This window comes from Bubalus bubalis, chromosome 5, assembly GCF_019923935.1.
Source record: "Bubalus bubalis isolate 160015118507 breed Murrah chromosome 5, NDDB_SH_1, whole genome shotgun sequence".
Lineage (NCBI taxonomy): Eukaryota > Metazoa > Chordata > Mammalia > Artiodactyla > Bovidae > Bubalus > Bubalus bubalis.
Window position 1 is genome coordinate 116,932,107 of NC_059161.1, and position 26,240 is coordinate 116,958,346.

Sequence of the window (26,240 nt, forward strand, 5' to 3'; positions counted from 1 at the left end):
TATAATTTGAGTATTTTCCTGCATTTTTGCCCTTATTTTATTGATGCACAGCATACGGTTTGATGCAATTGGTGCTTATTTGGTGCTTTCTAGGCTGAGAGTCTTTGAATTGACGTGAACAAACAGTGGGCTCAATTATGTAGAAAGAGCTAATAAATGTTTATAAAATGCTAGAATTAAGTTTTCAAGAATAATTTTTTGTCCCTAAAACAATGGAAGTAATTGAGATTTGTATAAATCATTAGCTTTCTAGTGGCAGAATCCCCCCAAATCACATGTATGTCTTTAAACTTTGCCTGTCTTTTCAGGATTATATGTAAAAACAAAGAGTCTTCTGTATAATATTTTTATAATTTACATTTCTAATTTTTCGCTAATGTAAACAGTATGCAATAAGTAACTTTTTTTTTTTAATCCTTTTAGCTGTATCTCAAATTGACAAAAGAACTATTGTATGAACTTGTTCAAAAATTGAAGACTTTCCCTGGTAACTGGTTCATTTGAAGTTCCTCATGGTCCTTGTTGTTGGCAGACATTTATTAAAATGCTGTATGCAGAGCACTGTGCAGAGCATATAACACAGCTGAGGGCAACATACAGCTCCTGTGATGATAAGTGAAAGAAGCCTTTTAGGTGGTTAAAAAAATGATAGCACTTCTCCAGTCTTTTAAAAATAGATTATTTTAATCTAGCTTATCTTTTTTGAAGAAACTATTTATAGGGTTTACTTCCAGGTATTTTTACATTGTCCTGCAGTGAGTTCCTGCTTTCAGTCCTTTTGGGTATGTACTGGAAAGTAGACTGGTAGATCACACAGTAATTTCTATGTTGTTTAACTTCTTGCGAAACGCTGCTCCATTTTACATTCCCACCATCGGTGACAAGGGTTCCAGTCTCTCTACATCTTGGCCAACACTTGATGCCTTTTTTTTTTTCCCCAATATTAAGCCATCTTTATATGGGTGTGAAGTGGTATCTTACTGTGGTTTTAATTTGTATTTCCCTAATGATTAGTGATGTTGAAAGCCTTTTCTTGTTGGACGTTTGTATTTTCTATTCAACTCTTTTACTCATTTTTGAATTGGGTTTTTCTGATGGTTGTTGAGTTGTAGGAGCTCCCAATATTTTCTGGCTATCAATCCCTTACCAGATCTGTGATTTTAAAACTAAAGTTTTTTTTTTTCTTTGAAGTGTGGTTTAGCTATTTTTTCTTGTATTGACTGTACTTTTGTTATCATATGTAATTGAAATCATTGCCAAATCAATGTTGTGAAAGTTTTTCCTTATATTTTCTTCTGAGAGTTTTATCTTTTTCGCCCTTATGTTTAGATCGTTTATCCATTTTGAGTTAATTTTTATATATGACTTAAGATAAGAGTCCACCTTCATTCTTTTGCAGGTGACTATCCAGTTTTCCCAGCAGTGTTTGTTGAAAAGACTTTCTCTGTTGAATGGTCTTGGCACCCTTGTAAAAAGTCATTTGAGTATATATTCAAGGGCTCATTTCTGAGCTCTCCATTCTGTACATCTGTTGTTTTATGCCAGGACCACATAGTTTTGTTTACTGTTGCTTTGTTGTGAAGTCAGGACATGAGAGTCTTTTTTAAGATTGTGCGGTTCCATATAAATTTGGTTCCATATGAATCAAAACATGCTGTTGAGACATTTATGGGGATTGCATTGAAGTAATAGATTGCTTTGAGTAGTATTGTCATCTTATTAATAAAGTCTTCCAATCCTTAGGTGCCAAGGGTCTTTAAGATAGATGATTACCCTCAAATTTATTATACTCGACAGAATATAATTAATTTTAGTTTATACTATGACTTCGGGGTGTTAGCTGTTTGATGAATTGTACACTCTACAGATTAACTGTGGCCCCTCTTATGAAGCCTCCCAGTACATTCCTTCCCATAGAGACTGAACACTTGACACTTGAGGACAAAATAGGACCTACTCAAACTCCAAGTTTTATTTGGCTTTCACTGTCATGGGCATCATTGTATTTTACATTCAAATTAAACATCACCATTTCCAAACACTGTGGACTTTTGTCTTAAACATTCCTTTCCGGTGTTTGAAGAAATTGGAAATCTGGCAGCAGATTACCCTTTATGTGTAAGAGCCTCTGGTCTCCCGACCAGAGGCTGGGTGTGGGTTATCACTTTGTCTACACCCCCATCTGCTGTCTGTCATTCAGAGGCACAGAGTTTTCAACCCTTGTTAAAAAGTGGAGAAAGTTGGCTTGAAACTGCCTCTTGCAATAACTATGTATTCTCATTTTTAAGTGAATTGCAAACCACATTTCATAGCAGAATCTTCCCTGATTGGCTGGCAGACCAGCCAATTCGCCAATGCCCTGCCCCATACCCCTTTAAAGAGGACTTCTGCTTAATGCGCTATGAATGTTTTTCTTTTCAGCAACTCTTTTTTTCTCTCTCTCTCTCATAGCAGCTCTTTAAGAAAAATGATTATTTGAGGCTTGATTAGATTCTTGGGACTACATTAATAAAATATCCTACTGGGCTAGTATTTTGAAAGATTAATCTTGTGAATTGATGCAAGTCGTTGAGACTGAGTGTTGTTAGTGTTGTTTTTAAACAGTGGAAATAGTAGTCAGGACAGATTAAAATTGGATTGAAACATTTTAAGTATTGATTTTAAAGGATTAAATGCAAAGCACGGACTCAAAGCTCCCAACCAGGCTGAGCCATTACATGTGGTTTTGTGTGTGTGTGTGTGTGTGTGTGTGTGTGTGAGTGTGAGCAAAGAAGCAAACTTGTCATTGGCTGGTGGGGGTTCAGGCAAATTGTAAGCCCAGTGCCAGTTCCTGCTGGACAAATGGATCCTCGCTGAAACATCCCCACAGAGATCTGGTATCAGGAGAGCAGCTTCTGTGTTTGTCTCTGAAAAGCTCTAGACTCTGAGACTCTTAAGTTGATTCGTGGTAGCAATGTTTGTTGCAGTAAATATTAAGATAATGTTATAGCTATACCACTTATAGCGTCCTTTTTCCTTGGTAATTTGTGAAGATAAATTTCTTTTGGATATCACATCACTGTTTGGAACATTTTAGAGTTTTATGGGACAAAATGTTTGGAAGAAATACAGGACTTCGATTACATCATTTTGTACCAGCGTAGGTAAAGTTCGTTGTTGGCCAAGTAAAATATTATCATGTTAAATATTACTGAGACTAAGGTGTGGCTTTGTGATGTTATGTGGGTTACTATTAGTCTTACGTATGTTTGGAAATATTTGAAACCAGTTTTTTTTCCTAAGGCCAAAGAATTCACTTTAACCTAACAAGAACACTTGTTTTCATCCTAGCATAATGTGTTAGAAATGCATTGTAAAAATTCTTCCATTGAACTACTTAGTAGCTGTTTCCAAGGAAGGCTCCTCCTCTAGTAGCCGACATGGATTGCCCAGATTGGACTTGGGTACTAAGTGGCCAGGAGGCTTCCCAGGGGGTGCTAGTAGTAAAGAACCACCAGCCAATGCAGGAAACATAAAAGACACCTGTTCAGTCCCTGGCTCGGGAAGATCCCCCGGAGGAGGGCATGGCAACCTACTCCAGTATTCTTGCCTAGAGCATCCCATGGACAGAGGAGCGTGGCAGGCTACGGTTCTCAGGCTATGGTTCTTGGGGTTGCAAAGAGGTGGGACTTGTTGGGTCACTCACGCACTAAGTTACCAAATAGCTGCTGGCCTGCCAGTTTTTGAAGGTTTCAAGGTGAACTAGTTCTGATGACTGTAAGACTATTTAGAAGAAAAAAATAAGGGACTTTTTTAGACAGTGTGTGTTCTGTACATATTTTCATATCTGTTGAAAATTACTTCTGTTCTTAAATACTTTTTTCCCCCCAGTACTTGAAGACTTCAGAGACCTTTTGTTAAGGACACTATGTTTGTTGGAAGAAGTAATTTTCTTCCTTCATTGCTTGAGTTGCTGTCATTTGGAGGCTGGTCTAACTAAGGACATGTAAACTCTTTACTTTTAGTAGAGTTAGTTTTTTATAAAGTGGTTTGGTTGTTGATGCACCGAAGCTATATCAATTCTCATTGGGTGAATTTTTAAGAATTATTGAATTTGTATGTGTGTAAATACACATATGTGTATATAGGCATATAGATACATATAGATATGGTTGTGGCTTTTAAAGATTATATTAAAATAAAAAAATAAAGATTATTTAAGTTCAGTCACTCAGTTGTTCGTGTCCGACACTTTGTGACCCCATGAACACGCCTGCCTGTCCATCACCAAATCCCGGAGTCTACCCAAACCCATGTGCATTGAGTTGGTGATGCCATCCAACCATCTCATCCTCTGGCGTCCCCTTCTCCTCCTGCTCTCAATCTTTCCCAGCATCAGGGTCTTTTCAAATGAGTCAGCCTTTCGCATCAGGTGGCCAAAGTATTGGAGCTTCAGCTTCAACATCAGTCCTTCCAATGAACACCCAGGACTGATCTCCTTTAGGATGGACTGGTTGGATCTCCTTGCAGTCCAGGGGACTCTCAAGAGTTTTCTTGAACACCACAATTCAAAAACATCAATTCTTCGGCACTCAGCTTTCTTTATAGTCCAACTCTCACATCCATACATGACTACTGGAAAAACCATAGCCTTGACTAGACAGACCTTTGTTGACAAAGTAATGTCTCTGCTTTTTAATATGCTCTCTAGGTTGGTCATAACTTTCCTTCCAAAGACTAAGTGTCTTTTAATTTCATGGCTGTGGTCACCATCTGCAGTGATTCGGGGGCCCCCAAAAATAAAGTCAGCCACTGTTTCCACTGTTTCCCCATCTATTTGCCATGAAGTGATGGGACCGGATGCCATGATCTTCGTTTTCTGAATAATTGAGCTTTAAGCCAACTTTTTCACTCTCCTCTTTCACTTTCATCAAGAGGCTTTTTAGTTCTTCTTCACTTTCTGCCATAAGGGTGGTGTCATCTGAATATCTGAGGTTATTGATATTTTTCCCGGCAATCTTGATTCCAGCTTGTGCTTCCTCCAGCCCAGCGTTTCTCATGATGTACTCTGCATATAAGTTAAATAAGCAGGGTGACACCCTTGACGTACTCCTTTTCCTATTTGGAATTAGTCTGTTGTTCCATGTCTAGTTCTAACTGTTGCTTCCTGACTATTTGGTAGTTTTTAATTGTTTGGGAATGCATAAGATGATATAGCAAGGTGGTTGTTGTTTTTTTCATTCAAAATGTAGTTGGCGTTTGCTGATAGTTGCCATGTTCTCATCTGCCTTTTATTGAATTACTTTTGTGGAGTGTCTGAATTTAAATTAAAAAGGCGTGTTATTATTCAGAGTAATTGATTAAGCTTGATTGGGCAATGTCTGTAAATCATCAGCGGATGGAGCTTTTAGCACAAGGAAAAGATGGTTTAATTGCTCCAGGAAAAAAAAAATGGATGGATTTTTAAGAAAGTTAATGCTCAGGGGAAGGTTATAAACACTGGCATGGAGACATCACAGAGGTTTCTAGAAAAGTTAGTTGAGATTGGGAGTAAAAGATCACTGAACGCATCTTGGGGAAGACGCCCGCATCCCTGCTGGACGTGATTGAGGCGTTCACGTGCAGTGAGCCAGCAGTGAGCGCCATCCAGGCATGTACACTGGAAGGAGGTAGTACGGTTGTCAGAGCAACAGAGGATGCTCATGCCTGCCCCAGGGACGTTTTCAAGGGAAAGAGATGCCGTCTTCTCTTCTTCACTAGGTTTAAATATTTTAAGAAGCCTCAGCCACACCATCCCATAAAAGATAAAGAACTCCAAAAGAACTTTTACGATCAAAATACTTAGGTTTATAACAACACTCGTGTCTGTCCTTGTTTCTCTTTATTTTCATATTTGGTCAGGACTAGACTCCCAGTTTATAATAATATACCTACATTAAATAGGGGTCCTGTCATGTACCTTTTGGAGAAGGCAGTGGCACCCCACTCCAGTACTCTTGCCTGGAAAATCCCATGGACGTAGGAACCTGGTGGGCTGCAGTCCATAGGGTTGCTACGAGTCGGACACGACTGAGTGACTTCACTTTCACTTTTTACTTTCACGCATTGGAGAAGGAAATGGCAACCCACTCCCGTGTTCTTGCCTGGAGAATCCCAGGGACGGGGGAGCCTGGTGGGCTGCCGTCTATGGGGTCACACAGAGTCGGACACGACTGAAATGCAGCAGCAGCAGGAACCAGTTGGACAGTAAGCTGGGGATCTCCTATGTGATGGAGTTTGCAACTCTTTTCTATTGGGATTATTCTATTTACATGACATCTTCCTTACCAGCCAAGCCTCCTTGTGGGTGAGAACTTGTGATTCTTTCATTTTGATTCCTCTGGAGCCTGCTCTTCTAAGGTTGTTGGAAATGTGTTGACTCAAAACAGAAATAATTGAATTAACTCCTGGGTGGTGTCAGCACCATGCATTTGATTCTGTGGTTGTCAGAAGCCTAGGAGAGTGGGGTTTTTGTTTGTTTCTGTTTTGTCTAGTCTAGTTTTGTTAATGTCTCAATCAGGCTTCTTTTACTATTTGTAGATCTAAAGAGCTGGGAGATGGAGGCGAATCATCCTCCCTTCCCCCACCCTCCAGCAGTTGGATAAAATAAGAGCATTGGCTCCTGGCCCGGCTTCACCCACTTACATAACTTACACCAAATCCCCCTTTTAGGAAGAAATGTCTCAAGGTCCTTTTTCCTGTCTTAATTCCTGTTCGTTATTTTAGTTGTAACCACTTGTCTAGCCTGGCCTCTTCAGAGAAGCTTTGTGGCTTTCACCTATTTAGCTGTCCAAGCACCCCATTCTTGTAATGGCCAGAAACTTCCTTCATAATGAAAGAAAAGAAAATGCAGTAAAACAGAGTCTACAGGTGAATGAAAAACAGTCGTTCCTAACACAGTGTTAGCTGTACACTTAACACAGCCCTGTCACTAGAAAGGCAAGGCTCATATGAAATGTAACTTTTTCCAGTTGACATTTTTTTAAAAGCAAAAATAGGTGAAATGAGCTTTGACAATACATTTTGTTTAATTCAGTATATCTCTGTGTGTGTGTGCTCGGTTACTCAGTTGTGTCCGACTCTTTGCAACCCCATGGACTGTAGCCCAATAGGCTCCTCTGTCCATGGGATTCTCCAGGCAAGAATACTGGAGTGGGTTGCTATTATGAGTAATTTGTCCCTGAAAACCACCCCTACTCTGCACCCCAGGAGAAGACCACAGGTTACTCGGGGACCTCAGGCCCAGCAGAGCATGAGGCACTGAGAGGGGAAAGTCAGGCCCCCCAGACCCATGACAGCCAGGCTCGGGGCCCAAGTTGGGGAGCTGTAGAACTCCTCACTGGACAAGTTCTTTCCATGGACTGAAGACATCCAGCCAGCTTTGCGGTGTCCCCTTCTTTAATACTGAGTTAGATGACTTAGGGTCACAGCTACTTCAGGGACACCATGAACCAGAGCCAAAATGATGGGAAGAAAGCAACTTGAAGACCATGCAGGGAGCGGACAGATAACTTTAGTAGGCTGTTTCTGCTTATCTCAGAAAGGAGAGGGTATTGGCTCTGTGAAATAGTTTTGCAACAAAAAAAGACTTTCAGAGAAAAAGGAAGAGTTTTTGGTTATTAGAAATGTGATATTGCTGCTGCTGCTGCTAAGTCACTTCAGTCGTGTCCGACTCTGTGTGACCCCATAGACGGCAGCCCACCAGGCTCCCCCGTCCCTGGGATTCTCCAGGCAAGAACACGGGGGTGGGTTGCCATTGCCTTCTCCAGAAATGTGATATTAGACATTTAAAAATCTGGTTAGAAATCTTTATGAAAGAAGGAACAAAAGCTAGAAAAGATAAAGGTAGGATGCACCTGATGAGAACTTCAGAAAGAGAGAAGAAACCCAGGATTGAGTGTTTCACACTGATGTGACCCCAATGAAAGGTCAGGCAAGTGAGTTGACAAAAACCAGACCAAGGCTCCTTATAGTCAAATTTCAGGATACCAGAGATTGGTAAAATTTTACTTCCGTGTAGGAAATACCAAACCTGCACAGCAAACTAGGGATCAAACTGGCTAGATGTACGAGCAGCAATGCTGGGAGCTAGAAGACTGTAGTTCCACCCATTAAATTCTGAGGGAAGTTGTGTCGTTACAACTTAGAGCTTGTCCAAATGGCCAACAAAGTGCGTGTGTAAGATGAAAGCTTATTTTGAGACCCATCACGTTTGAAATTCAGCAACCACACCTTTTCCCAGGAGCCCGTGGGAACCTGTGAGCCACTGACACGGGGTCAGTCAGGAAGGAGAGAGGCCTGAGTGGGGAATAGGAGAGAAGGGAGGAGTCTTCAGGACGGTTGTGGTCGGAGCCCCAGGAGTGGTGGCTGTGCTGGGTCTCTCCTGGAGAGTCATCCGCACGGGTGAAGCAGCAGGACGCTGTGCAGTCTTCCTCCGATTTTCTCTGCATATCTTCCTGACAGACGGCGTGCCAGCCATCAATGTGTACACACTGTCGTGTCTGACTCTTTGCGACCCTGTGGCCCGTGGCCCGTCAGGCTCCTCTCTCCATCGGATTCTCCAGGCAAGAAGACTGGAGTGGGTAGCCATGCCCTCCTCCAGGGGATCTTCCTGACCCAGGCATTGAACCCGTGCCTCCTGTATTGGCAGGTGGGTTCTTTATTGCTGAGTTACCGGGGAAGCCCGCCAGCCATTGGTACAGGGAAGTAAAGAAGAGATGGCCTTGCTGAGACTGAGGAGGGTAGATGCCTAAGGGAGCTGTAACCATAGTACCTTCTTATGTTATAATCATGTAAACAGGAGATTGATTTAACCAACAGGGCACGGCGGTGCCGGGGAGGGGGGCGGGGCGGTGAACAGAGGGTCTGGTCGTTTGAATTCAGTCCCTTTTAATAGAAAGTTGATCGAGAATGTCTGGACTGAAAAGGTGCAGAGGGACACTTGTCATTTAGAATCAAGGCGGCAAATAGTGGGAGAAAGGGCTGTGAGGGGTGCCCCCGAGGAGGACCCGCCGTGGGGTGGAGGACTCCACTGGGAGCCGCGTGGTGGTGGCTTTTTGGGCTAGGCAGCTGGACTCACGTGACAATAAAATTTTAAAAATGAAGCCTTGTTACACTGCCTGGGTTTCTTTTTTTCATTTAACTTGTTCATTCATTATATATGTACTGATGTGAAGACCAGCGCAGTGTTCATCATTTAGAAATTGCCACTGAGCGGTATCTGCTAATTCTTATTAGTTTAACTAAATGTCTTGGCAAAAAAAACAAGAGCACAGGTTTTAGAATCAGACAGTCACCTCCTTGGGTGTCAGTGATTACCTACTAGGTTCTAGGTGCTGTTTGCAGATGCAGTTAGAGCACCCGGAGAGCCCCCCTTCTTGCCCCCAGGAACCTGCATTCTACTGGAGGGTGGTTTTGGATGATGGGAAAATAAAACAACCAAGGGTTGGGGCCTGTCCTTGGGAAGGGCCCCCAGAAGGAGGCACGTTTGAACTGGGTCCTGAGAGGTGAGATGCGAGTTCTAGGTGCCTTGAGGCAGGAGAGACCCTGGCCTGTGCCCAGAAGGATGATACCCAGTGCCTGGTGGGGTGATGGAGGGAGGAGGGGGCAGATAGCCGGGGTCATCCAGAGATGGAATCTCTGGGAACGTGAGAGTGTGTGCTGTGTTCTGCCTGGAGCTGGTTCAGATGCTGTGGCTGGAATGGATTGCAGAGGGCAGCATGGACACTGTCCCCAGGGCCCACCTGACCACTGGAACACGAGTGCTTTTGCGCTTTTCCTGGTGGGGAGCATTCACACAGATGTTGATACCCTTTTTATTTATTCTTTTTACTCATGTGTAGCTTTTCCTGCTCTCCTTCCTGCATTTATTTAGTGGTTAGGGGGCTGGCACCCAGGAAGGCTAATTAATGGCAGAGACAGCAAGCAGTAAACATACTGACTAGCCGCTCATACTCGCTTTATTACTTTATTTTTTTAAATTGCTGATAATTACAGTAGTGCTCATGGGCATGGGTCCCAGACAGGAAGAATTACTGTCTGCAGGCAGACCTGGTGTGAGCTGATAATGCTACATAAATCATGGAGGAGATGGCTTTCTGACTTGCTTTGAACTTGGAGAGGATGGATCTCTCTCATATTTGTGTTGTTTTCTCAGCTGTTTTAATGGACTTTAGAAGTTAGAGTGATTTGTTATATGAAGATTAGTGTGTGGTTGTTGCTCGACCTGTAAACACTGAATGTTTCACAGCATCGCACGTGGAAATTGGCATTTTTTTGTATTTTCAAGTGTGCGTTTCCTCTCCCTGCCTTGTGCAAGTCATCCTGGCAAATTGTCTTATTTTCTATTTGTAAAGAATTTCTGCCCTTTCCATTCAGCATCACAGAACCTTAGAAATAAAGAGCTAATGCTTTGTTTTTCCTGGGATAGTAAAGCTAAGAAAAAAATTTTGGTTAAGTTTGTCAGTTCTTAATATTAAAGAAGGAATATATTTTTAAAAACAGACTACCCATTTCCTACTGCTGTCATCCTATGAAAAATGATGTAAGACAGAAGGTAGAAAGAAGAGCGCCTTAGAACTCAGGACAGTCACTTCTCACGTAGGGCAGTGAGCAGCCAGCGCCGTCCACAGCCACGTGTGCACCTGCTCACCAGGCGTCTCTAACTTGCGTGAGGACCGTGTTACAGACCGCAGCAGCCCCCGACAAGGGTTTGTGAACCCCCTGCCTTCAAACACCAGGAAAAACTGTCCTGAGTATTTACGTGGGGATGTTTGCTGCTGCATGGATTTGTTTGTTATCTTTTCCCAGTTACTTAAAGGAAAAAAAGATCCAGTGAAATCAATTCCAGTATCTGACATTGACCGATCACGTTTGTGGTTAGAACATCTTGAAGTCAGAGCATTGCAGCCAGAGCTGACATGTTGGATAGTTACCCATTTTAAGCTTGGTAAAATCACTAAGTATTTATTTTAGTGAATTAAATCTATCTGAAGAATAGAATTTATTAAAAGAAGTATGATTTATTATGTTTCAAGTATATAAAATATTCGAACTATGCCTCCAAATTACCTAATTTTTAATAACTGACCTAATGCATTTAAAATACACAAAATACTAGAAAGCATCAGATCAGTTAGAAGTATGCTTATAATTTCTGAGAATATTGCCAGGTTTGTGCTCGCCTATGCCACAGAAAGTGCTCCGTTGTTTGTAGTGTTTCTGTCATCTGTGAGTCCATAAGAATGATTTGGAGTGAACATATTTAATGAATAATATTTAATCTTTGTACTTCTTGGTGTTAGTAACTTGAAATCATTTCAGTCTTTTAAGGTTTAGGAAACATGCCTATTCCCCCACCCCCGCCAAACCTGCCTGGGCTGTTTGTCTCTCAGGCCCTTGGTTGCTGCCTGGGTAATACTGGCCAGTGATTGCCAAGGGGAAGGCCAAGTTCACACCATGGAGATCGTCTGATGTTACTATTCACACTCCACCGTCCCAGCTTTCTGAGCTCTGCAGGTCACAGCCTTCAAAACATGACGGGTCACTGCTTTGCTTGGGAATTGGGCAGATTTTTAAGTAGTGAGAAAGCTGTCTTTTGCAAGCTGCGTGTCTCATGTGTCAAGAGTTACAGGAGCGTGGACTTCTGTCTGCTGTAATGGGAGCCAGAGCTGATACCACGGGTGTCATTTATTGAAACACCTAACATTTGGGTAACGCTGTATTTATGTCGCCCGAAAGGGATAACTGGGGTCGGGAGAGAATAACCTCCACAAGGCTATTTAGCCAGTTAACTCAAGAGAACAGCCCTCAAGATTTAGGGAAATAACATAGTGTCCTTTTGATAGGAAACACAGATTCATCTTGACCTCACTTTCAGCGGGAAGCCAAACCAGAACCCGGAAGCCAGCAACCCCAGTGCTTCTCTTTTTCTATGGTATCCTGGTACTAAATCATCATGTGAACCTTTGATTACTGAATTCCCTCAAAAGAAAACATGGAGTGTGGATGCAGCCCACTCTGATGTGTCCAGATTTCAAAGGTAGAGAAGGAAAGTGCCATCTTCACCCCGTTTCATGGATTTGTGGGGACATGACTGGTCATGTGGTACACCCGTGACTTAAGCCCCTGTTCTTGTAGCCTGAGAGAATGATGCCTTCAAGAGCCAGCCAATGATAACAATGCTGACGTTTGAGTCAGGAGTTTTGCTTAGTGCTTACTTGCATTCTCTTAATTTAATCCCACAAGAGGCCTGAGAGAGTAGTATGTCAGTAGCCCTATTTTACAGATAAAGTTTAAAGCCTGATGATATTAGCCAACACTTGAAGAACTCCTATGTAACAAGCACTATTTCAAGCACTTTATGTGTGTGAAACTCATTAAACCTCAAAACATCACTATGGTGTCTAGTTATTATTGTCCTCATTTTATAGACAGGAGACTGGGGTCCAGGAGGTTACTTAGGTAACCTCCCAAATGTGGCAGAGCTCGTCAGTGGTGGGGCCAGAACTCAGTCACACTTCGTCCGCCCCGTACAGCCGGTGCCCTTAGCCATCATGTCATGCACTTGCTCTGGGGTCAGGAGATGATGGCTGGAAAAGCCATCGTCCCTAGGACCTCTGTACCCAAGGACCTCAGTTTTGTAGAATTCCTATTTTATTATGGGCAATTGGAAAGAAACACAGGAACCTGTAGAGAATTTGTTCATTTGAGAATTCTAGATCCATAAACACTGTTCTGCTTTTTTTTTTTAATATATGAAAGTGTTTTCTATATTTCAGTAACTTTATAAAAGACTATTAGCTCTCATCTCTGAAACACTTAAAGACAGACCGCTCTTAAACCTTAATGCTTGCATCCTTCCCAGTGTAGCCCAGATGGACAGACCACCATGTTCCTGTCAAAAGCCTTGGAGACACTCTAAACTGCTTTCAGTCTTGGAATTGATACCTCATCTATACTTGCATATTTAGAGCTCTAATAAAAGCAGGATCATTTGTATAGATTACTGCCTATGAAAATGATACCTGACAGCTGGCATATGTCAGTGGAAGAAAAATGGCCTTTTACATTTAGAGTTCTTCCGCCTAACCTAATTCACCAGTTTCTAATTAGAATTAAGTCCAAATGTTAAGAAAAGGGAGAACGAGGATTTTTAGCTGGTGTAACGTAAACTCCCTTTTAAGTGCAGGCTTCTGTGTTTGTTTCGAAAGCTAGAAAATGCTCAACAAGAATTCTGCTATTTTATTAAATAGTAGGTTAAAATGTTTGAAGCCTGGATCTTTTTTATTTTTATTTATTTATTTTTGGCCCCACTGGCTTTTTGTCGCGGCACACAGGCTGTGGGTTGCCGCGCTCAGACTTTCTCCAGTTGCAGCGAGCAGAGGCTACTGTGCAGCTGCAGCATGCAGGCTGCAGGGTGCAGGCTCGATAGTTGTGGTGCATGATGGGCACAGTTGTCCCATTTCATGTAGGATCCCAGTTCCCAGACCAGGGGCTGAACCTGTGTCCCCTGCATTGCAAGGCAGATTCTTAACCACTGGACCCCCAGGGAAGTCCCTGGAGCTTTTTTCAATTGAAAGCTTCACTCTTGCTGGGGAAGATGTAATTGGGGCATCAGACTACAGTCACCCTTTGGACAGTAATAGAAGTGGGGTCTCTTACACGTTAGGTTCTGGGCAAGATTGTAGTAGTCCCCCCACTGGAGAGAAATCAGATATAATCTATATACACATGGGGTTTTACTACATTATGGTGTGTTCAGAATAAACAGTTTTTCAGGTGTTGGGCCTGCTTGATTTACTTGCTAGTTGTCCTGCCAAAATGTTTTATTTCCTTTTGACAGATTGAAGCCTTGCAGTCACAGTCAGATTCAGGCAAGTGAGGAACAGGATTTTAAAAACCAAAGCTGTTTTATTTTGAACTAATTTTAGAATATTTTAAAAGTTGCAGAAATACTAGAGGGAGTTCCCCCATACGTTAACACTATGCATGTTAACATCTGACATAACCCTCGTGCGGTTACCAAAGCTGAGAGGTTGACACTGATACAGAGCTGTTAACTGACTCACAGGCCGTATTCACATCCGGCTCCAGGTTTCCTCCAGTGTCCTTTTCCTGTTCTAGGATGCTGTCTGGGCTCCCACGTTGCATCTGTTTTTTTTGTCCGTAGCCTCCAGTCCGGGACAGCCATCGGTGCGTCTTTGCTCATCTGTCCTCTTAACGTGAATTATTGCTGGAGACAAATTTGTCTTCCCTTTTGTAGTTAATATATTGGGGCAATAACCTTGAGACTATGGATTTTGTTAAACTTTGCTCGATTAAGTAAATCTTAGCCGCAGGTATATGGACACAGACTTAAGTCATTTTAATTTAGGAATCGTGAAGTGCCATTCAGAACTTGAGCAGACAGAAATGAATACAGGATCTTCACATCCATGAGTAGATTGTCATTTACTGACTTCATTTTTTAAAAAGTGTCTTTGAGTAAGAGTCTGTCTCGATGTCACTCCTGTGCAGTGGTAAGTAGGCGCTGCTTCTTCAGTGCTGTGATGGGAGCTGAAGCTGTGTGGCCCTGGACCAGACCACGGGAGCACTTCCTGTGCCAGGAAACAGACTCCCTCAGGAACAGGATAAAGCCCTGCTCTCTGAAGGATGCTCCCTCCGTGGCAGGCGCTCTCAACAGAGCCTGGAGCCAAATCAGATCCTGGGGCAGTAGCTTTAGTGAAGTAATGGATTACCTGTTTGCTTTGGATGGGGGAGCAGTTTTGTGAAGGGAGATGGGGCTGAGGTGGGCCCAGGAGATGCTTCTCCTGGGGTGATGACTAAAGACCCTTGATCAGTGTTAGGATGAGATTTCTGTTTATTCCTATTTATTTGTTGCTTTAAGCCATTTCAGGTTTTCAACCAAGTGACTAGAGCACTTTTAACCAAGTTGAATTTCCATCCTCAGGTAGCTAAACTCTTGTCCTGAGCCAAATTAATAGAATGGGATTTCTTATTAAGAATGAATTATTAAGTAAAGTGGAAGTGCTGGGCTAGGAAAGCAATTGATGCGATTTGTACTCAAAGCCTTGAAAGTGCTGCAGCGTGCACAGATCAAGGGCCAGCCACAGCGCCCTGGCACGGGGCATTTATTTTCTCTGGCGGAGGATTCCAGGTTCACAGGATGTCAGAAGTGCTGACTTGGCAGCAAAATCCCATTTGTAACATGTTAGATTTAAGAACCAGATTGATTTATATGTTGATGTAATGGATCAAAGCACAGTGTATGCTTCAGAAAATGGAGAGCACATTAAATAAGAGCATTTTCAAAGGAAAGAAGCACAAGCATTACAGGAAAAACAAAAAAACAAAATCCTGTTGTACTCTAGGTAAGGTTAGGGTATGTTTGATTAGTTGATTCCTGGACGTGGTCCGCAGAGGCTTTTTATATTCCAAATGATACCTTCTTGAGAGTCTCTGATGACCACAAGGATTAATCTTTCTGAACTCAGAAGTGAATCACGGCAGCATATGAGCTGTCTGGACCGATTCCAGTTGCCCTCCTTTTCCTTGGTGGTAACTGATGTGAGGAGCTGTGGCTGCAAGCTGCTGCTTCCTGCTGCTTTACCCTTGGGTGTTTGAGATCTTCTTTGGGGAAGATGCTGTTGACTATCTCTACACAAAGATTAAGTGCACTTACCACCAGTGTACTGACCTCTGTGGTTGACCCGTAAACTGAGCATTCATACAGTCAGAACCTTTGTGGTCTTTCAGCCAACAGCCACACATGGACCATCATCTGCTGTGTGATGGGCATTTGCCTCCATGATCTTGACCACGCCCACTCTGTGGCCTGGGCGAGCTCACGTAACTGACACTGCTTCTTACCTATATTCATTTTAGGAATATAAGAGGCAAATGGCTTCCCTCCCTTGCCCCTGTACTTCTGAAAGATAAGATACCACCCCTGAGATCCCACCCTGGCATTCCACTTGTTTAATATTAGACTATACCATTTTTTGAGATGGGAAAAGTGTTTATATGCATGCAATTACTACCAGACTAAAACTTTAAAAAAAATTTATTGTTCAAAAATATTCTTGTCCTTTTTCCCAGTCATTAACTCTTTTATGGATAACCACGAATCTGATTTCCGATTTAGCCATGTTGTTGTATATATCCATAAGTCTAGTCCAGAATTTAGAAACTGTTGCTCAGCATATTTCACGTTTAACCACAGTAGTTCATTTGTAGCAGGTTTAGGAAATACTGGGCTTCCCAGGTGGCATGGTAGTAAAGAATCCGCCTACAGTGCAGGAGACGTAAGAAATGCAAGTTTGATCACTGGGTTGGAAAGATCCCCTGGAGGAGGGCAGGGCAACCCACTCCAGTGTTCTTACCTGGAGACTTCCATGGACAGAGGAGCCTGGCGGGCTACTGTCCATGAGTTAGGCATGACTGAGCGTCTTAGCTACTAGGAAATACTATTTCCTGACCCGTTGATTGTTTATTTCTGTCTAAGCTTTTGATGAGTTGGAAAGGAGGAATTTGCTGAGAATACTGGTTTCAGTGCAGAGTGCATCCTGGGGTCTGCTCCCCTCTGTCTCTCTATATACCCCCTTGTGTGCTGTATGCTCATTTTACTCCCCATCATAACCCAGGTTACTAGCCCTGAGCCTTAGTATGGCTCCCAGAAGAATGACCAGTACAAGAGGCATTTTTTGTGCGTATCTCCAGCTCAGTGTGAGAATTAAGCACATTTGTCTTATGCCTCTTTATACCTTTTAATGATCTATTTGAGCTAAATGCCACTAGGGCAGTGGTCCCCAACCTTTTTGACACCAGAAACCAGGGTGAGGGGGTGCTTTTGAGATGATCCAAGCACATTTATTGTGCACTTTATTTCTGTAATGACATCAGCTCCACCTCAGATAAGCAGGCATTAGATACTTAAGGTTGGGGACCCCTGCGTTAGGGTACTACCTGTGCATTCTTTCCCCAGGTACCTTAAATATTTTTTTCTTTCTTTGGAGTAGACAAGACGTAACTCCAGTATGTAGCTTCACAATCAATTATTCTGAAGGCGTAGTTATCTGTCTTCTACTTTAATAAATGATTATTCCTCACAGTAGGGCAACGGTCTATTCTACTTAATAAAGTTGCTGACTGTTCTCTTCATTGGATCTCATTGAAGTGTTTCTCAGCCCTGATTGATCTTGGCAACATTTTAGATCCAGATTAGCTTTCCCCCCACTATCGGGCAAGTGTTCATGCTTCCTTGTCTCATGCTAGTGGAAAGCAGGCTAATTTTAATAAGCTGCAAAGCAAAACTTGCACAGGTGGCAAGTTGGTCCTGGAAAATGTGGTATTTCAGAATCTAACATAGGCTTCTGATTGGAAGGACCATTCAGGTCTATAATCAGTCCATCAGCACAGATCAAGGAGACTTGCCTGAAAAACACGACTTTCTGTATATTTTAAAAGCCAAATCTGCTTTCTCCTGTTAATAGGAAAACCATTTAATATTAATGCTCTGCTCTTTTTGAAAAGGTCATAATGGACCATATAATCTAACCTGACCCTCAAGTTTTCACGTTTTTAAAAAGATGTTTAATTTCTGTTTTGAAAAAATCTTTATATTAGGAGAGACGACAAAACTTTATTGTGCTTGTCGCTGTGAATATTGGTATATCTGCAGATGCAGAGATGCCTGTGTTTTTTTCTAGTGCATGAGACTGCAGGAGCTTCATCATACCTAAATGTTTTTTTGTCACCTGTAATTTGTGAGCTGTTAATGGCTACAAATAGCTGGGGGTTTTTTTCCTAACACAAGATGAAATTGTTCTTGAAGTCCCTTTTAGTGTTCCCATTTCATGTATCATACCCCCTCACCATCATCACCGAGCCTTTCCTGTCTCCCAGGGGTGTCTTACCCGAGCTACTGTTATTTCTCCAGCTCCTGAGCCATTCCCATGCATACAGAGAGCATCAGAGCTGCGTTTGGAAATATTAAGGCTATACTTAAAATGCTCAGCACTCCATCCTTCCTTGGTCTAAGGATTGTCCAGTCTGCTACCCACCTCCCTTAGGGCCTCAACAGACTCTGAGTCAACACTCCCCACACAGATGCCCAGAGCTGTTCCAGTGTCACTCTTTGGGACACTTCCCCAGTCAACCTCCTTCGCAGGCCTACGTCACATCCCTGTTTTGTACCGTAGGCTCCTCCAGCTCTGCATTCTCTTCCTCCTCAGGGTGTCTGGGGTAGGATCACACTTTCTGTGTGAGAGTCGACTGTGAACTAGATCGTAAGCCCTTGCAGGCAGGGAACGTAATCTTTGGCTCATCCTTGCGTGTTACGCATTTAGCATGCTGCTGTGCAAAGATAATAGCTGCTCAATAAAATTTTGTTGTGTGAGTGAATTGAATAGAATCCCTGGAACTGCTGCCATTCTGTACTCTGTGGCTTGGTGTGTTCCAGGCTGGGAAGTGGAATTGCTTGTGTTGGAGGGGACTGCAGGCGGATGATCTGTTCCCAGGTCAGAAGTATCCAGATGTGGAGAGGGGGTTACGTTTCTCACCCACCTTTCTCTCGACCGTAGACCTCCAAAGGTCTTTTTTTATTCTGGCTTTGCTCCTGGGAAAAGGATTTGTTGAGGAAGAAGAAATAGTAACTAATGAAGAGTTTTTAAAGGTCGGTTGTACTGTCACTGCTGCCTCGGCGCCTGCCTCCTGGGAGTGACCCTGAAATTGTTTTCTCTCCGTAGGCCCTCGCAGCCAGCGCTGGAACAGGATTTGCTGTCGCCGAACCTCAGATTGCGATGTTCTGTGGGAAGTTAAACATGCATGTGAACATCCAGACTGGGAGGTGGGAGCCTGACCCAGCGGGCACCCAGAGCTGCTTCGGCACAAAAGAAGAAGTTCTCCAGTACTGTCAGGAGGTGAGCGTGCTGCCTGAAGCTTAAAGATGCTTTTCTTTCTGGGTCATGTGTGAGCCTATTAACCTTAGAAACAGGTGCTCTGTCATTCTTCTCTTCTGACCTAAGACCAAGCTTGTAATGACCAGGTAGCAGGCTTTTGTTCTGAGTGTGCGCCTGGCGCAGGCGTGCTGCAAGCTCTTGGGCCTTTCTGGAAGGAATACTGCAGGAGCTTGACCGGGGCCATAGAGGTGCGGCCCTGGCTTCCCACGTGTCACAGGGGGACGTGAAGCAGGCCCAGTATCACGTGTGCGCTTGTGTTTTGCACTTGTAGGTTGTAGCCAGGAGCCACCAGTATCGTAAGGGATTCTCTCAGGTCTGATTGAACAGACCTTTCAGGCCAACACTTGATGTAGAAAAGGATATGAGATGTTTTAACTTCTTGCCAAAACTAGCCTTTGGGGTCAGGGCTAGAATATTATTCTGTAGTTTCATTAACAGACACGTCCATAGACTTGCCTTTCAAATGTTTTAGTTCATGAACTCGGCTATTTACACACGTCCTGTAAGTGGACTCAGTACCTAATAGACTCGTTTCGGGGTGAACACTTGTTCCTTCTGTAGGTCCTTTTAAAGAGAAGATGTGTTAGAAGTGCACCAGAGTCTGCCTGTCGAAAGAAAGCTAATGGTCACAGAATGTCTGTACTTGAGGAGGAGTTCAGCTGGAACCGGGCAGCGGAGGCGTCCTCACCTTTACAGAGGACGATGGCGAAGCTGAGCACACAGACCCTCGCCCTCACTTGCCCAGCAAGTGTCCGTCTGTTATGGACAAAGTCCGTTTACCATGCGTGTTCCCTGTCCCTTGCAGATGTATCCAGAGCTACAGATCACAAATGTGATGGAGGCAAACCAGCCGGTCAGTGTGGACAACTGGTGCCGGAGGGACAAGAAGCAGTGCAAGAGCCACCTCGTGATCCCATTCAAGTGTCTCGGTGAGCATCCTGGGGCCTCTGGATACCGCTCAGGGAGTCAGGGTCCCCAGTCTCACATTTTCTTTTCTTTTTGAAAAAAAAATTTTTTTTGAACTATAAAAATATTTTTAATTTTTATCTTTTGGCCATGTTGCATAGCATATGGGACCTTATCTCCCTGACCAGGGATTGACCCTGTGTCCCCCTGCATTGGAAGGTGAAGTTTTAACCACTGGGCCACCAGGGAAGTCCCTTACATTTCATTTTCTCTTGGCTCACAGTGAGATAGCTGCTTCTGCTAAGAAGCCAAGGGCTGTAGGAATTTATTGAGGACCTTTGAACACTCGCAGCTTTCTGGCATTGATAGGTGACTTGTCTGGTTGCTCACTCCGCCTCTCCCATTGTGGGCACCCTCTGACTTCACAGGATGAGCCTTCTCTACAGCCCTGAGTGAGCACGCTGCCCTCAGAGTGGCCCAGCTTCGTTCACGTCAAGAGTCTGAAATGACTGTTAGCAGCCCGAGCGTGCGTAGTACAGCAGCAGCCTCAGGGGTGGTCTTCTGGTCCCCTTACTTCGCCCACACGTTTTGCTGAAGTCCTGTATTGCCAGCCAGATCAGACTCTGTGCTTAGTGTTCGGGAGCTGAAGGAGTGAGTCGTAGCTGCTGTCGACGGTCAGGGCGGCCTCGGCCAGGCCCTGTGCCACCTGCCCGTCTGAAGGCTCAGCTGATAAGGGTGTTCCTGACTCCATGCATTTGTATGAACAGTCAGAGCGAACTTGGGGACCACTGTCACATTTTATCACCCAGAAGGAGGGTTGTTCCAAACCTAGTGAGTGTGTTCATCCTGACCGCTCATCGTCAACACACCTGAGTTATGTTCACACATCTGTAACCTGGGTGACTTGGGCAGATTTGGTCATAGAAGCTTAATGGACTAACACAGAGTATTAAGCGTAGACAGCCTGCAGTGTTCTATGGCAGCCTGGATGGGAGAGGAGGTTGGGGGAGAATGGATACATGTACATGTATGGCTGAGTCCCTTTGCTGTTCGCCTGAAACTATCACAGCATTGCTAGTCAGCTATATCCCAATGTAAAATAAAAAGTTTAACAAAAAGTAGACAGCCTCTGTAGTTTTGTGGATGTATTTATTTTTCAATTAATATTTATTGGCGTGTAGTTGCTGTACAGTATTGTGTTAGTTTCTGTTGTACAGCACAGTGAGTCAGCCATGTTTCCAGATCTTTTTTGAATTTCCTCCCTGTTCAGGTCTCCGTAGAGCACTGAGTAGAGCTCCCTGCGTTGTACAGTCCACTCTCATTTGTTCCCTATTTTATACCTAATAGTGTGTATATGTCAGTCCCAGTCTCCCAATTCCTCCCGCTCCCCCTTCCCTCTAAGTATCCATTGCTTTGTTCTCTGTGTGTGGCTATTTCTGTTAACCATTAACTTAACCTGTTCCCCTCCCTCCCTTCATTAAAACCTTTCCTAACATGGGATTCATTGCTTTTCTCATTCTCACAGGTAGCAAACTAACAGAGGCAGCACCTGAGTAACAGTATTTAAAATACATAGTAATGACTTTGTTTTAAAAATGTTGAGTGGGGGAAAGGACACTGTGTATGCTTAACACGGTTTATTTAAAATTGAGCGCCCTGCAGTGGCGTGAGGCTTTTGAAAGGTTTTGCCTGATGTGGTTTTGAAGATGTTTTTTCATTGCGTTTGGCTGTAAGGCATCTCTGGGTATGAGGTTTCATTCATTCTCTGTAAAACTCTCAAGGAAATGAAAGAGCACTCTTAAATATTTGTACACAATAGATAGATGGTACCTAACAATCATTTCTTCCTTTTGCCTCCTTGTCCATAAGCCTTTGCAACTCGATCTTGCCCAGTGTGGCTCTTTTTCACTGGTACTTATATATTCAGTGAGAAGTTACACTTCCATGTTCCCCCTCAAACTGAATCTTATAGCTTACGTTACTACTAGTTGCCTCGTTATCCATAAAGTTTTATCTAAACAGGCTGGTCTGAGTGGGACAGAGTTGGTGAAGTGTGAAGAGGCAAAGGTGCTAGTATTTTTGGGGAAGGAGTTAGTCATCTCTGACATTTATATACAGACGGACTCCTGCACCTAAAGAAGGGAGCTCTGTGAGCCTGTGGCTGTTTCTGTCCTTGTTTATTTCTGGAAGGATTCTTGGATGGGGATGGTTGCTGTGATGTCTTGTTCTCAGAAGCCTCGAGGTGGGGCCAAAATAAAAACCAAAAATAAATATATTGCCAAGTAAATACAGTTACTGTCAACAATGAGAGCTGGTACTTGGATGTCAGAATTCCAGTGATTTCTACTTAGATTGAGCCTCAGATTGCTTCCCCAGTAGAGCTGAATCCTGGTTTGCCACTGGGCTTTGCCTATACTAAGCTCCAACTGGAAGCCTGGTTGATGGTAAACTTTTGTTTCTACCTCCCTGGGGCCTTTGGGGCCCTCGAGGGCAGCACTCTGTGTAAATCCTGCATTAGTGTCAGATTGAGCTATTGGGCCCCCAAAGTCCCTGTGCTAATAGCGGAGTGAAACCTCACTGGCTGTGGAGGGCTGTTTTGATACGGGGCAGCAGCTTGTGATGACAGGAGAGTGTTCCCCCTCACAGCAGGTCAGGGGCTGCACCTGGCCTCCCAGAGACTGAGGCCTGAGGCTGTGGTGAGGCTGGGAAGCTGGTCTACACGTAGACTTCACACCAGTTCAGGCCCTACAACTTTTCTTTTTTTTTTTTTGACCTTGACACTTGACTTGCGGGATCTTAGTTTCCCCGCCAGGGCTTGAACCCGGGCCCTGGCAGTGAACACACCAAGTCCTAACCACTGGGCCACCAGGGAATTCCCCCAAGACCTTTCTTGCCAGACAGTTTCCTTATTAGGTTTTCCTTTTTGTTGTTGCTGTTGCTGTTGTAAAACATCAGAGCTGAGCCTGCCCGCCTCCTTTCCCCTCCCTACTTACCGCATCTCCCCTGAGCCCAGTACCACCTCAGTGTCCTGCACTTGGGCCCTGTGGGGCCTGTCCATGATGCGTCAGAAGAGCCTGGGATGTTCGTTGCGTGCGGATCACTGAGGTCCACCTTGGACCTACTGACCCAGAGTGTCTAGCCTTTTATTACGGACATTACAAACATAACCAGACACAGAGAGAATCATCGCCTTACCCACCGTGTGCCCACTGCCCAATCAAATGGGCATCAGTTCATGGACCACCTTTACCCCATCTGTGGCCCACTCCCAACAGCCCCTCATTATTTGGAAACAAATCACAGATACCTTTTTTTTTTTTAATATTTCAGCATGTATTTCTAAAAGATAAGGGCTCTGTTTTCTAAGCAGCTATGTGTAATTTCCCCCCAGCTTTTTATTTTTGAAAAGCTTCAGACCTATGGTAAATGCAGTTGTGAACTCTATACCTGTTACCTGGGCTTCCAGTTTTGCCTTATCCATCTTACTCTGTCTATTTTGTGCACTTTACTTACTTTTCATTGTTAAACCATTTGAAAGTGAGTTGGGACTTTATGATAGTTCACCTCCAAGTAGCTTTCATCTTCTTAAGAGCAAGGGTGTTCTCGTGTTATGACTGTGATATAGCAGTCATGCTTGGGACAGCTGTCCTTAGTGTTCAAATAATGTCTTTTGCAGCTCCCTTGCAAAAAGGGTGATGTATTATATTTAATCTAGACAGTTCCTCAGCTTTTTCTTTTGAATCTTTTATTTCTTTTGGTAGTATGTGGGGTCTTGGTTCCCCAACCAAGTATCGAACCTGTGCCCCCTGAAGTGGAAGAGTGGAGTCTTAACCTCTGGACCCCTAAGGAAGTTCCTGAATCTTTTATGACAATAATATTTTTGACAGTCTAGGCCCTTTGTTTAACACAATATCTCTGAATACGATTCTGTCATATTGTTGTGTATCAGTTCAGTTCTGTCATGTCCAACTCTTTGAGACCCCATGGACTGCAGCACACCAGGCTTCCCTGTCCATCACCAACTCCCGAAGCTTGCTCAGACTCATGTCAATCGAGTTGGTGATGTCGTCCAACTGTCTCATCCTCTCCTTGTTGTGTATAATTAGAGCCAGATGACTATTTGTAGCAGAAAGACGTCTAGGTGCTGTGTTCTCAGAACACGACTTCCGTCAGCTTATCACTCACCCGGGTAAAGTCGTGTCTGCCAGACCTTCCCTCTGCAAAGACCTCTCTCCCACTTCGTCGTTCACTGTCTACTGACGGTCTGTACCTGGATCAGTCATCACAGTGGTGGTTTGTCTTAGAGTGAGGTGTCTGTAGGTACACAGAGGGCTAAAGTAAAGTTCAGCTGTACTTTGGGAGAACAGGCAGTCTCAGTTTCCTGGACATTTTGTTACTTGACGCAATGTGGGCAGAAATAGAGAAGTGAGAGGCTGGGACTGTTGTTGGTGTGAAGTCAGAGGTGGTGGGGAGTCGCCGTGTGTGTTTGAGGTCTTGATGGGCTCCTGCCGGGAGTAAGGGATGGAGGGCGGGGAGGAGGGAGGAAGTCCCGGGCGTCACGGCTGTGTGTCAGCCGAAATGTCCAGTTGGCTCCTGCAGATGAGCTGCAGCTCAGCTCACGCGCGTCAGAGACTGCTCCTGTCTGCACGTGGCTGCGTGACTGTCCCAGTGACCTGCAGTCAGGGTCGTTTTCACCTTGAATTGTGATCAGGTTTGCTCCTGACAAAGCTTCTCTTTTCCAGTGGGTGAATTTGTCAGTGATGTTCTGCTAGTTCCAGAGAAGTGCCTGTTTTTCCACAAGGAGCGGATGGAGGTGTGCGAGAATCACCAGCGCTGGCACACCGTGGTCAAAGAGGTAAAGGCCGGCCGGCAGCAGTCAGGGGCTGCTGCTCCTGTCGGGGGAGAGAGGAGCGCGTTTCTCCAGAAAAATAATAGTCTTCTTAATTCAGTTTTTTCCCCTTTATCTCATCAAAGTTTACAGTTACTTGTGTCTTCTAAGTTAAAAATATTTGGAAGAAGAATAGATATTTTGGTAAGGAAGTACAGTATTAACAGTCCAGCGCCTGGAGTCAAGGATGTTAAAAGGATTGCTGAGAAGCTCTCGGCAGGGCATCCAGTAAGGCTGTCGCAGACCCCAAGGCCTGTGTGAAAATATCCAGTTACAGAAGATCTGTGTGGATGTGCATGCTGACGGGACCAGAAGTCATTTCACTCTTCTCTGAGGAGGATGAGCTTCCGTAGCGTGTCCGCCAATTTTAGTTGGTTTTCCCTGTCGGTTGCCTTTATTTTGTCTAATTATGAAGTAATTTGAATTCCTCACCACTGAAGAATGCATGTTATTACTGACCACTGTTAACCAGTGTTGATAAGTACTCAAAGAAACCACCACCACCCCAGCCTTAATTTTTTCCACCTTTGGGCTTTCGTTGTTTTGGGCCAGATAACATTTTCCCATTACAGGTTAAGCAAAATTTGTAAATCTGTAAAGTAGTAGCGTCACAACTTTTTGGCAAAAAAATTAATGTGTCCACAAGAAAGGCTTAACATTGTGATTTAGTGAGGGCTTCTTCTGGAGTGAGCTAGGGGTGGGGGTCTCTGAGCACACTGCTAAGTCCTGAGAGAGCTAGGGGTGGGGTCTCTGAGCACACTGCTGAGTCCTGAGAGAGCTAGGGGTGGGGGTCTCTGAGCACACTTGTGTCCTGAGAGAACTAGGGGTGGGGTCTCTGAGCACACTGCTGAGTCCTGAGAGAGCTAGGGGTGGGGTCTCTGAGCACACTGCTGAGTCCTGAGAGAGCTAGGGGTGGGGTCTCTGAGCACACTTGTGTCCTGAGAGAACTAGGGGTGGGGTCTCTGAGCACACTGCTGAGTCCTGAGAGAGCTAGGGGTGGGGGTCTCTGAGCACACTTGTGTCCTGAGAGAACTAGGGGTGGGGTCTCTGAGCACACTGCTGAGTCCTGAGAGAGCTACGGGTAGGGGGTCTCTGAGCGCATGGCTGTCTCCTGACCATGTTCCCGGGCCCCCAGGCCTGCCTCTCTCAGGGGATGACCCTGTACAGCTACGGCATGCTGCTGCCCTGCGGGGTGGACCAGTTCCACGGCACCGAGTACGTGTGCTGCCCACAGACAAAGGTGGTCCAAACTGCAGTGTCCAAAGAGGACGAGGAGGACGACGATGACAACGACGACGAGGATGAAGAGGAAGACTACGACGTTTATAAAAGGTGAGTTCTGTCCTCAGCCTGTGGGCGGCTGTGGCTGCTACACCCAGGCTCCTGGGTGAAGCCTGTTCCTCCGGAGGTAGGCCAGCACATCTCACTCAACTGTGGCCGAGCCCAGGTGCACCAGTGGCCTTCATCCA

The 26,240-nt window shown here is 44.3% G+C and overlaps 1 protein-coding gene across 4 annotated transcripts in view; it reads left to right on the plus strand.

Moving 5' to 3' along the window:
* The window catches only part of APLP2 (amyloid beta precursor like protein 2), a 62,397-nt gene that overhangs the window by 14,649 nt on the left and 21,508 nt on the right, over positions 1-26,240 (plus strand). For all 4 annotated transcript variants that reach the window (XM_044943573.2, XM_006061679.4, XM_044943572.2 and 1 more), the window contains exons 2-5: positions 18,765-18,938; positions 19,783-19,906; positions 24,626-24,738; positions 25,907-26,103. In XM_044943573.2, the coding sequence (XP_044799508.2) occupies positions 18,765-18,938; positions 19,783-19,906; positions 24,626-24,738; positions 25,907-26,103 (608 nt within the window). The remainder of the gene's footprint in view (positions 1-18,764; positions 18,939-19,782; positions 19,907-24,625; positions 24,739-25,906; positions 26,104-26,240) is intronic.